Source organism: Gopherus evgoodei, chromosome 1 (assembly GCF_007399415.2).
Source record: "Gopherus evgoodei ecotype Sinaloan lineage chromosome 1, rGopEvg1_v1.p, whole genome shotgun sequence".
Taxonomy (NCBI): Eukaryota; Metazoa; Chordata; order Testudines; family Testudinidae; genus Gopherus; species Gopherus evgoodei.
Window position 1 is genome coordinate 304,598,045 of NC_044322.1, and position 12,620 is coordinate 304,610,664.

General features: G+C 41.8%; 1 protein-coding gene across 1 annotated transcript in view; it reads left to right on the plus strand.

Moving 5' to 3' along the window:
• PPM1H (protein phosphatase, Mg2+/Mn2+ dependent 1H) overlaps nucleotides 1-12,620 on the plus strand; it is a 223,599-nt gene that overhangs the window by 157,768 nt on the left and 53,211 nt on the right. The window contains exon 5 of the mRNA XM_030548855.1: nucleotides 8,854-8,938. Coding sequence (XP_030404715.1) covers nucleotides 8,854-8,938 — 85 coding nt within the window. The remainder of the gene's footprint in view (nucleotides 1-8,853; nucleotides 8,939-12,620) is intronic.

The following is a 12,620-nucleotide window of genomic DNA, read 5'->3' on the forward strand; positions in this document are numbered from 1 at the left end:
TGGTTTGTGCAGATAACTATGACTGAGGTCAATAGATGTTGTTCATTCTGTATACCTGCATACAATCCTGGTGCAGAAGTTGATAATCAAACTCTATATCTTTCCAGACACCTTCCCTTTAATTCCAATAACTTCAACTCCTGGAGATTCCTGCTAAACCTTGGTAACCTCTGCACACAAGAAATAACCAGGGCAGAGTGAGGGACCCCCAAGCTAGGAGTCTTCTCTAACTGATGATGATAGGTGTTTGTGTTTTGATTGACAAGGGGAGTTCAGTATGAAAATCCATACTCATTATTCTCTGAGGCAGTGAGAAAGCCGATCAACTCAGGTGTTAGTATGAGTGAGGAATAAGCCCTCCTGTTGAAATGCACAAGGACTGCTCCTTTATGCAAACAGAATTGTTATTCTGCATTAAAAATAGTGTAAATCTTTTTGTAAAAATCAACCCATCAGAATAGAGGCTTTGAAATATATTAGCAACCATTATTTTGTCCAGAGTGCCCTACTTACAAAGAGTGTGAAATAGACATTCAAAAGTAAATGTGAGTAAATCATACAATCTGAAAGAAAATGAAAACTGAAAATTCTGTATATTGTGTTGTAGACTTGTTCTTAGGGAGATCTGCTAGGTTTATAAGCTCACCTCCTCCACAGAATCCATACAGTGGCAGAGCCATGTAGCTTCTCACTGCAGCTCTCTGACCCTGAGAATGCAGAAGGAAAGAGCTGAATATCAGCTATATTGAGGGGAAGGAGGGGAATCTATAGTAGATACTCTTGCGCATCTTGCCTTCCTCTTTGGTTGGTTGGTGAGCACTCCACCTCCCTGTTTCAATCGTCATAGGGAGCTAGCCTAAGAGGTTATGGAGGAGGCCAGCAGCATGTACTCCCTATCGATGAGAACTACAGTAAAAGAAAAGCTTTTCTGTTCAGTTGAAAGATAAATTATCCAGTATTTGTGATTTTGTATATGAATAATTATATATGCAAGGGTTAGGTATGATGCTGCCACTAAGGAATGTAAAGAAATTATGATTGTGAAATGAGAGTAGGTGGAAAGAAAGACAGAGAATTTCATCTGCTCTGACTCTTCCTGATTCTGGATTTTGTTGATTGTATGTTATGCTCGTGGAAGCATCTAGGAGAGATGAGGCATTTGCAAGCTTGTCTGACATGAGTGGGTGAAGCCTCCAGTGTAAATGAACATTCTTGTTGAATTGTGGGAGTTTTGCTATAGCCTTGTCATAGTATCTTTCCCCAATCTGAACCTTAAAGTCCAAAAGTTGGGGTACCAGCATGAATTCCTCTAAGCTTAATTACCTGCTTAGATTTGATAAGCTGCCACCAATCAGGAATTCCAGTGCCTGATACACTCTGGTCCCCACAACACCTTCTCTGGGGACCCCCAAGACCCAGACCCCCTGGATCTTACTCAAGGAAAGTAAACCCCTTTCCTCACCATTGCCTCTCCTAGGATTTCCCTCCCTGCGTTACCCTGGAAGATTACCGTGATTCAAACTCCTTGAATCTTAAAACAGGGAGGAATGTCTCTTCCCCCCCCCTTCCCCTTTCTTCCTCGCCCAGAGGCAATACAGATTCAAGCTCCGTGAATCTAAAACAAAGGGATTCTCCCTTCCCCTTCCCTGTTAAGTACAGACTCAATTCCCTTGAGCCTCAACAAGGGGAAAAAAATCAAATGAGTCTTAAAAACAAAACTTTTAATAAAAAAAAAGAAAGAAAAAGGTAAAAGTTATCTCTGTAATTTAGATGGTAAAAGTTACAGGGTCTGTCAGCTTATAGAAACTGGAGAAAAAGCCTCCTCCAGCAGAAATAAAATTTAAAATACTTCCAGCCAAATACACATTTGCAAATACAGAAAACAATCAAAAAACTATAACCGCCTTTCTTACTAAATACTTACTATTCTAAATATATAAAAGACTGTAGCAGGGAAATTGGCAAGAAACCTGGTTGCACGTCTAGTCCCTTCCAGGACCCAGAAAGAACAAAGCCCAAACCCAAAAAACACAAACAAAGGCTTCCCTTCACCAAGATTTGAAAGTATCTTGTCTCATGATTGGTCCTCTGGTCAGATGTTTGGTTCCCTGTTTGTTAACCCTTTACAGGTAAGAGAGACATTAACCCTTAACTATCTGTTTATGACAAGCCTTCACTGGGACCAGCATTTCACCCCCTATGGGTTTTGATTATGGACATGTCACCATTGGAACTCATCCTTGTTAACCGCTAACTAAATTTCACACTATGGTCTATTTTAGTGTCCTGCTGGGTCCTCCTTAATCTGTAAAATTATAGTTCTGGTGCTATGGTTCCATGAATGTCGCTGATATAGCAAGATGTTTGTAGAAGCCAGCTGAAGTAAGACACTGAGAAAGCAATCTGTGTCGTATTAATAGCAGACTAGTCTAGTTAGTAGTAAGGGAAACAAAGGTGGTGTGTTTTAATATATTTAAACCCATCAAAATTCTTACACAATATTTCTCTTTTATATACAGGAACATCTAAAGAATTTTATTCTGGTAATTTTCTAAGCATTTTTATTTATTAGAAATTTGTTAAAACGATAAATATAGCTGATTTGTTTTAAGCATCGCAGAAACCAGCAGTTGTGATTTCTGATCTTTATTAAAAAATACGCATTAGACCAATTCCACAGTTACAGGATTTACATGTTTTTCTCAGCTATTTTGTGACACAACTAATTAAAATCTACTTCTTTGTTTGCCTTTGAATGTAATAAAACCTTTCCTTATTCTTTCTGTCATTCTAATCCCTCTTTCTTTTCCATTGACACATTTCTAATACCTCTTCAGACAAGTCAGACACTTCTGCCTCACATGTACAGAATCCCCACTGCTCAACACCTTTTGACAAAATGGAAACATCCTCCTGTGGCTTGGAAGTGATATACGCTGTCAAAAAGTGTTTTCCAAATGGTTTCTCTTTGCCACCTCTACCAGATTTTATCCTCCATTGTAGAAATGTACAGTTTAATGTTGCGTTTCAAATCATTTTCAGCTGAAAAAGTGTGTAATGGAATCAGGGCATCCCATGAATACTCAACAGTAGGAGATGCCTCTTTTGTTTTGAACACTAGATTCCCAACAGACCCACAACAGCAGCGAAATTACACTTTTGACCTTATTCACTGAAGTGTTCCTTTCTCTTTATGATTAAATGAGAGTAACCAACAATGACTTTCTCTAAAATGCATGAGTTTCCCTCTTTTATATGTTTTTTACAAGAAAGGATGCCTGGCAGTTCCCAGATGATTGCCTCCTCTTAAAAGGGGACTCCTCTGCCCTGTGCGTGCATTCTCTCTCTCACGTTTTTATATAAAAAGTGTTTTATGCATTTTTAAGGGGTAAAAGATTGATTTTCCTCATAATCCTTAGTAGCAGGAACAACACTGAAATGCAGTGACCAGTTACCCATTTTTGTTGAAACCATTGAACCATTCAACCATTGAACCATTCAATTTAAAGGCAGAAAGTAAAAATCTTGCCCCAACCATTGCTTTAGGGTATTGGCATTGAATATGACAAATAAACAGAACTTTAAATATGTGTGAGAATGCATTGGACACAGCGCTTACACGCTCAGAGATCATTCAGTTGGCCATAATGAAATGCACAGTTGAGTCAAAATGAAATAAAAATGAGAACATTTTATGAAGAATTCACATGTACCCCTCTTACGCTTTCACCCTTTGCATAGTTTCCCTTCATATACTTGTGGACTGGGCTTTGGCCCATCCAACCATAGGTAAATGCAATACTGTTGGATTTCGCTCTGCACCACCTTAAGCATGGACACTCGGGCACATCAGTTGTATGGCTTTTTTGGGGGAGGGAGTTTATTAGATCAGGCAGTACGTTCCATGGATTAACCTGGTCAGAAAAGAGGTAGCACTAACAGGTTTTTGTTCATCCAGTTTTAAATACTTGAATTGGTTTTTATTTCTTAAATACATATATTTTTCTGTATATTTCTACTAGCTCTACGCTACTAAAAATAACTGTCCTTATTTGTAGAACCCACGTGGACATGCTGTGAAAAGCACATGGTGCAATTTCACAGTATTATTTATGTAGGGTCTACACTAAGAATACAAGTTATTGGGCTCAATACAGGGGTAACTGGGTGAAATTCTATGGTCTGTATAATGGAGTCTAATAGTGATCCAATGATCCCACTGCCCTTAAAATATATGAACAGGGTTTTTTCCCATTTATTTAATTGCTATGGAATGAAGTAGTGTTTTTCTGGGCAGGGAACAGCATGAAGTCCATAAGCTGGAAGAAAAGTGAACTTTAAAAGTAAATACATTTTGGAGCCTAAGGTATTTGACACTTCTTGTTTCATTTCCTGCAGTAAGTGCTTTTTTTTAAAATGTCTTCAGATCATAGCAATCATGAATTTTTATCAGCTATGAAGTACCCTTGTCATCTAGGAATATTCTGTTAGTGTTGACATACTCATTCCCTACAAACATGAATCACCCAGCCTCATATAGCAACCTCACCCTCTGGCTGCACTATGTCTCACTCATGTAGTTAAAATTAAAATGTCAACATTAAATATGGCAGAACCAGATGGGCTGTGTGAACAATAGCCTCTCCCAATCCAGTAGTTTTCTATCTAGCTATTCCCTTAAAGCGGCTTGCTTCTGGGACACCCTCCAAAACGTAAGTGTTCAGCCAGTTGAATTTCTAGTATAAAATCACACAGCCACAATCCCACAATATTCTGCGAGCTAGCATTTCCAGAAGCCATTGTGCTTTATTACATACATTCATGCACACACATCCTTCATGTGTGATGAAAGCAATAATGCTATAACATGGCTGGTTAGGCCTCAACTGGAGTACTGTGTCCAGTTCTGGGCACCGCCTTTCAAGAAAAATGTGGAGAAATTGGAGAGGGTCCAGAGAAGAGCAACAGGAATGATTAAAGGTCTAGAGAACATGACCTATGAAGGAAGGCTGAAAGAATTGAGTTTTAGTCTGAAAAAGAGAAGACTGAGAGGGGACATGATAGCAGTTTTCAGGTATCTAAAAGGGTGTCATAAGGAGGAGGGAGAAAACTTGTTCACCTTAGCCTCTAAGGATAGAACAAGAAGCAATGGGCTTAAACTGCAGCCAGGGAGATTTAGGTTGGACATTAGGGAAAAGTTCCTAACTGTCAGAGTGGTTAAACACTGGAATAAATTGCATAGGGAGGTTGTGGAATCTCCATCTCTGGAGATATTTAAGAGTAGGTTAGATAAATGTCTATCAGGGAGGGTCTAGACAGTATTTGGTCCTGACAAGAGGGCAGGGGACTGGACTCGATGACCACTCAAGGTCCCTTCCAGTCCTAGAATCTGTGAATCTATGGCATTGCTGGTATGTGAAATACAAAGTTAAAAGCTGAGTTCCCCGAGCACTGTAAAAATGTGTATTTTGTACTTTTCAAAATAGTTATTTTAATGTTTTTAGTTCCCATGTCAGTCAACAAGATGGCGCCCTTAAAATCAAGTCATTTTTAAAGTGATTGTAGTACTGATCTTGATCATCCTGGAGATTGAGGGCCTTGTCCACACAATAGACTCTGTTTGGGCAGCAGCAGTACTTCAGGTGTCATGGAGGGGTCGGTGAGAGGGTACGTCAGTCTCCATGTCCAGTTAGGACTGATCCAGTATCCTTTGGATTCATTGGAAAGATTCCCTTCTATTTCAATGAGTACTAGACCAGAACTTTAATCCTTAGCTCCGTTGGTGAGATCGCCAACAAGCTTGCCAGTTGTGGTGCCAGCATCTGTGATGTGGACTGAAAGTAACAACCTTCAGTGATATGTAGCTGTTAAATGGCTTGGACTGAGTACTGGATAGCTTGAAAGAATGGTAATGGGATATTGAGCACTACTATTGATATGAGCTGAATTGAAACCAGTGACCTAGAAGTGAAAGCCCGAGTGTCCCATTTCTAATCTCTTGAGCTATCTAGTCCCTCAGTCCAAGCCATTTTACTCTATGTGCAGTTGCAACTCTCTCTTATTTTAAGATAAATTCTAGATTTTTATATTTAACACTAATAAAATTCAAGGAAATTCAGGACTTAGGCTCAGTTCCATCCTAAAGTCACCTTTTTGCATTGATTGTTCCAAGGTTCTCATGCTGGGCTGTACTGTTTCACACCATATGGCTGTAATATCTAGTCAAAACAAGCTAGGCCCATGAAACACTGGCTTTCCTACCTTAGAATTTCATTGTGTGTGCACAATATTAGTCCCTTGAGGCTCAATTCTACCCTCAGATATATACATGAGACAGGCATCAACTTAAATAGGAAATATTCCAGTGTTTTCTGGGAAGGACCTGAGCCCTAAAATGTGTTTTGATAGAGATCTCTTAAATGGTAGCTTTTCGGAAAACAATAAACTCATAAGTTAATAGTCTAACAATAGTACTGATCTGTGTGATGCTCCCATTGACTTTAACATTAGCTCCTTCAGACCAAATTTAGGATCCACGGAATCCTTCCAATTCATTCTTTTAAGATAAAGAAAATTGTTAACATCTTTTGATCATTCTAGCATGGCTCAGTAGAGACTTATTTATCAGCATGCTGAAACCCTAGACCCTTCAAACTGTGTCAGACCATTACTCACGAGTCAAATTACAGATGAAAGGGTTATGAAAACTGGCTAATGTATTTGAGCAGTTGTCTCTGTTTCAAAGCCACATTAAATTAACCATTAGCAAAAAATAAAGCAAAGCTGCTAGCACACAAAACAGTCAGTGCTGTTCTTATTTCAGTTTTGCAAATGAAGGTGCTGAACTTCTGGGCATACTGCAAAGCCTAATTATGACTTCCACCAAGACATTTTTACCAGACTGGAATGAGGGGGGAAGGGGGCAGACCCATTACTAATTTAAACTATATTTAGAAGAAGATTCTGCCAAAATTTCTCCCCAGTGTTTTCCCCTTTTTAAAATGATTGAATTATTAGCACTAGGAGAATCCCTCCCCACACAGAAAATGCATGGAATTTCTGATATTAGTAGCAATGGGATTCTTAGCTTTCATGAACCAAATGTGGTGCTGTAGGGTAGGTTTCTGTGTGTTCCCCTCTAACTTCCACTAATAAACCTGTAACATCATTTGCATGTGGAGTTGAGAAAAACCAAGAGCAATAAGCTCATGGTCTCTATCAAAACTATTTACTTACACACACACACACACACACACACACACACACACACACACACACACACACACACACACACACACACACACTTTCCTCCCACTACAAGACCCCCTGCAACTGAAGACCCACATTTCTGCATTCTCTGCAACATAGATTCAACCTCTTCATGCATCCCTGTTCGTTTTCCACATAACCCCTACAATCCTACCCAACCCATTTGTTCCCTCTATCGTCCCATTACGTCATTGCTATATTTGCATATTAGCTAGTGATTTGGAGGTTACATTAATCTAATATAACATTAAATGACTCATGGGGATGTGATGTATTGTAGTTATGCCCTGGACCTCATTGTGAAAAGCAGCACTTTAAGGGTTTTTTTCCAAGGAGGGTCTGTCTTTTGAATCTCTGCTCAAGGTTCATCAAAGTGTGTGTGTGTATACAATGTACTTTGATGGCTTTTCAGTGCCACTAGGATGCCCAATGTAGGGTAGCAGTCAATAAACGAATCAAATTATTAAAGGAATTAAGATATGAATAGCACAAGTGAAAAGGGCATAAAGGATCACAAAAGGAGGGATCAATATGATGTTGGAACTGTAAAGACTTGCATTCAAATAACAGCAACTTGTGTAGTGTAATGTCAAAAGTGGGGGGGAAATCAATACAGCACTAAGTGTTCCAATTTTAAGATACTCTAATAATCTAGATGGGCAGATTTGAAGATTATAAAATCTTTGGGAACATATATGTCTTTAACCACCATATAACGCACCATGAGTGCACCACTTGAGGGGCTGAATAAATAATAAAAAAAAAATTAGAATAAAATTCTATTATTAGAATGGATACATGAACAGTAAATACAGTAGAAACCATTATGGACCAAATTCTTCCCTGGTGTATATCCCATTAGCTGAAACAGTTACACAAGGGACAAATGTGGCATTTTATTTTATACAGATATTTTATAGAGATGACAGAAATATATTCATTATTTGGTAGAATTTTCTTTTCTCTGTGCCATTTGCAGAAATGTGTGTGAAATCTGCCAGATGATCTATAGCCATCCCATTACCTGTCTTCCTCTGGCAGGTAGCTAGTTAGATTTGGGTTAAACAGGATTTGCTTTGCCATTTCCATTTGCTGCGAGAATAGAAATGTTCTGACATGACATACAACCAATCAATAACTGGAAAGTGGCTTGCATGAGTCTTCTGAAGCCAGCAGGTTGGAGAGTGTCAGCCCCTGCTGGGATTAAAGCCTGCAAAGGGTTGTACTGCAATCAGTAATTTTGCAGTATCTCCTCTGGGTGTCTGGCTTTCATGAATAAGAATATACCTTGTAGAGTTGGCTTGAAATAACTCCTGTCCTTATTGTTTGGGTGCCTGATTTTTCTGAGCTCTAAGAATGAGTTGAATTTGACATAAGCAAATCTACTGTTTTGCTATTCCATAAAAATAAAATGGGGCAAGAGTTGGCGTCTTCTTTTTATAATGTTTTTGGGGGGAGGGGGAAAGACACTTTTTTGTCTTGCTGTGGTCTGAGCAGAATAAATACCCAGCTAATGTTAGAAGAAGACCACATGTCCCAGTATTTTCTGTAGTCTCTACTGACAATGTTTTATGACAATTGCAGGGCCATAATAATCAGGAACAAAGAAATTATTCCAATGTCTTCAGAATTCACTCCTGAGACTGAGCGTCAGCGACTGCAATATCTGGTAAGAGACCTGAGGATTGTTCTACCTGCTGCTGAATGTTGCTCTGTCATATATTCATGAGATTGTTAAGTAACATTTTACTATAGCACATCTATGAGCAAACAGAGTAGGGTACTTAACTCCCTCCCAGTGTTCACTGTGCAATGGTATTTAATGTAGCAGTCTGACATTTATGTGTGAGAGAGACTGTGGTGCATATTGTTTTCCCGTGTTTTATTAGCATGGCTGACAGAGATCTCTTACCTAGGCTGGATCTACCATAAAGGTGGTGTCATTTAGTGTGGATAACTGTGGATTGGAAAGGATGGATGCTTTACTAGTTCGCTAGTGACTAGCGGATGAGAGACAGGATGGTTTATGTACAAAGCACTATTAGCCTATAAGCCATGTAACGAATAACTAAATATATTTTTATTTCTTTCTTACTCAAACCACCATTTAATATTTACACCATTAAAACTAACAGTTGAGCCCATTGATTGCTGTATGATTGTAACAGGGCGCCGATGGGTCCCTCTAGCTTCTGCCCCTGCTGTGCCCACAAACCAGGCGTAGACCTCTGCTTTGGTGCAATCACCCGTTCTCTTTATTTACAGTAAAAGTTCCCACCACCTTGTAGCTACAGAAAGCTCCAGGCTTAGTCTCAGGGATGGTTGGCTTCTGCAACCAGCAGGGGAGAGTGGCCGCCAACTCCCCAGCTCCTCCCTTTCCTCTGCCCCTGGCTTTCTTTCTACCAGCATTTATGTAGCCCCTGGCTAATGAGGCTGGCAGCGGTACCCCATTTGCCACTTAGGTCTGCGCTTACTCCGCCAGCTCCAATTCCCCTTTCCTGATTAGAGCTGTTGTGACAGAGGGCTGGCTCAGGATGTCCTAGCCAGCACCCTGTCACACACCTGCCCCCTTATGAACCACCAGATTCATCTTTCCTCAGCCTCTCCACCCCCATCCAGAAGGGTTTGTCCAAGGAAGCCTCTCCCTCTCTTTCAGGCAATCACCAGCAGCATCTCCTGGAGGTTCCTTCATCCCCCACCCACAAAAAGTACACTGGTCTGGGGATGGATGTCCCTATAGCTCTGCTGCCACCGACAGGTCCTCACACCAATTTCATCCCAGCAAGCATCCCTTCTCCTTTATCCCCTTTTCTTCTGGTTTAGGGTCAAGGTCAATCCCAACCTCCTGCTGGATACCTCGGGTTCTCCCAAGCCACCATGCAGGGTCCCTGTTTCTTCTCCTGGGAGCTGCATTGTGGGGAGCTCCAGTTACCCCTTTTCTCCCTCTAAGGGACTTGGGCTGGCCCTCTTCCCCACACCTCCTTCCCCTTGATCTACCCTATCTGGGCTCTATTGTCTAGGGTTCTCATGGTTGCTACCCTGAGGGCTTGCTCCTCTTCCTCCCCAGGGCTTCTCAGTCTAGGGGACCCCGCCCCTTCTACAGGGAACCTTTCCTTTTCCCTCTGGGGGAAGGCCCCAGTCTGTACCTAACACAGTGGGGTATGGTAACACCTCTACTACCCTGACTCACTTCCGTTTAAAGCTTCCCCGCACTTCTAGGGCCACCTGAACCATCTGGCAGTATCTCCTGTCCCCAAGGATACACTCCAGGACAATCTGTGCACTTGGAATTATTCAGGGCAGTTTTATCAGCACCCTCTGGATGAGCAAGGGGGCTGAAACACTGTATCCACCCCTATGGCGTTTCCTCCTCACCAGGATGGACGACAGCCTCTACCCCCTTGTCCGCCCTCCAGCATTGGTCCAGCCACAAAATTCAGCCCACACACATTCTGTATCTGGGTGGTCCCTGATTTTATGTCCTGGTTGCCTGCATTGCCAGCAAATAATCACGCCCACTCTAATGGGAGCTTCTCAGGGTTTCTTCTTCCTCTCAGGCCTTTCCCAGGAAGGGGTTCCCTCAATTTCTTCCTCACCTCTGTCTTTTTAGGATCGGTTCTCCCTTTGGGGAATGTCTACCACCGTGTACTCCTCGGTCAACTTGACTGCTTCATCAACTGTACTTGGCTGATGTTGCCTGACCGAGACTCGGATATTCTCATGGCAGCCCTGTAGTAATTGTTCTAAGATGAGGGCATCCATTATCTCCCCTACTGTTGCGTCTCGGGCCTCAGCCTGCAGGTGATCCAGTCCATCAGTCTCTGGGCGAATGCCCAGGACTGTGCAGCATCTATCCATTGGACTAACCAGAACTTTTGAAGGTATTTCTCCGCCGACAGGCCCACTCAGTTCAGGATGGCCACCCTCACCATCCCATAATTCCAGGCCTGTTCCTTGCTTAGGGCCATGTAGGCCTCTTGAGCTTCTCCCACCAGATACGGAGCCAGGTTGTCCTATCCCATCTGGCGCCCATGGCTACCCGCTCAAACAAACCAAGGAATCTGGGTCATCTGCTGGGCCCATTTTACAGAGTCCCAAGCCTGGTGGGCGGATGCCATCCCTTACTGCAGGAATCACCATTCGTTGCAGGAATTGCTGCTGCATGCTGTCTTGCTCTCTTTTAAAGTCCTGTAGGTTTTTCTGCTTTTCTGCCTGACAGGTTAGCAAGGCCTGTTTCTCAGCCTGGTGGGACTGCTGGAAGCTTTGCAGGGCCTTCTGCATCTGCTCCTCATCTTTTACGAGCCATTGCAGGGTCTCCTCCATCTCTGGGCCACCAACCACATCCATTGGCTCAAGGTCCCAGACAAGCCCGCATGTCTAACAGGGCACCGGTGTTCCCTTCTAGCTTCTGCCCATGCTGCACCCACAAACCAGCCATAGACCTTTGCTTTGGTGCAATCACCTGTTCTCTTTGTTTACAGTAGAAGTTCCCATCACCTTTTAGCTACAGACAACGTCAGGTTTACAGCCTCAGGGACTGTTGGCTTCTGCAACTAGCAGGGGAGAGCAGCCCCTGACTCCTCCCTTTCCTCTCCCCATGGCTAACAAGGCTGGCAGCTGTTCCCCGTTTACCACTTAGGCCTGCACTTACTACACCAGCTCCAATTCCCCTTTCTTGATTGGAGCTGGCGTGACAGAGGCTGGCTCAGGGTTTCCTAGCTAGGACCCTGTCACAGTCACACATGAGATCATAAAAAGTGGCACTGCAAACAGATTTCTTACCTGCTACAGTCTTTTGGTTTGCCTCTCAAAAGTTCAAGGTAAAGGTAATGCAGCTTCATTAACTGGACAAGTCAAGGCCTGATGGTCTTCTGCTGTTCCTAAAATACCGTTTATGTTCAGCCTGTTCCAGCTGTTTCAGTATTTGGTGGGGTAGAGATGCAAGGTTGCTGGGATTTTAAAAACATTTTTTTGAAGGCAATGCCTTTTTGTTTTTCTGTTCAGATTTAATTCCTATTCCAGGTCATTGCCTGAGTCTGAACATTTCAGAGAAAAGAAATATTTTGGGATGTATTCATATTCAGAGAACCAAATACAAAACAGGCCTAATAAATATTTATACTTAGTTATATTTAAAATAATTTGTTTTCCTGTAAAATAAAGGGAATCTGTAGTATCTTGGGAGCCTGGCACTTCTCTAGGAAAATAAGAGATAAAGCATTGCCTACAAGGGATTTTGCTCTTTTGATGTCCTTTCTGTCTTATAGTTGAAAACAGAAGCTGATTTGAAAAGCACTTCTGCTGTTTCTCCTGGAATTTTCTTTACCTTTTTTTGTTTATTTCATTGGTAT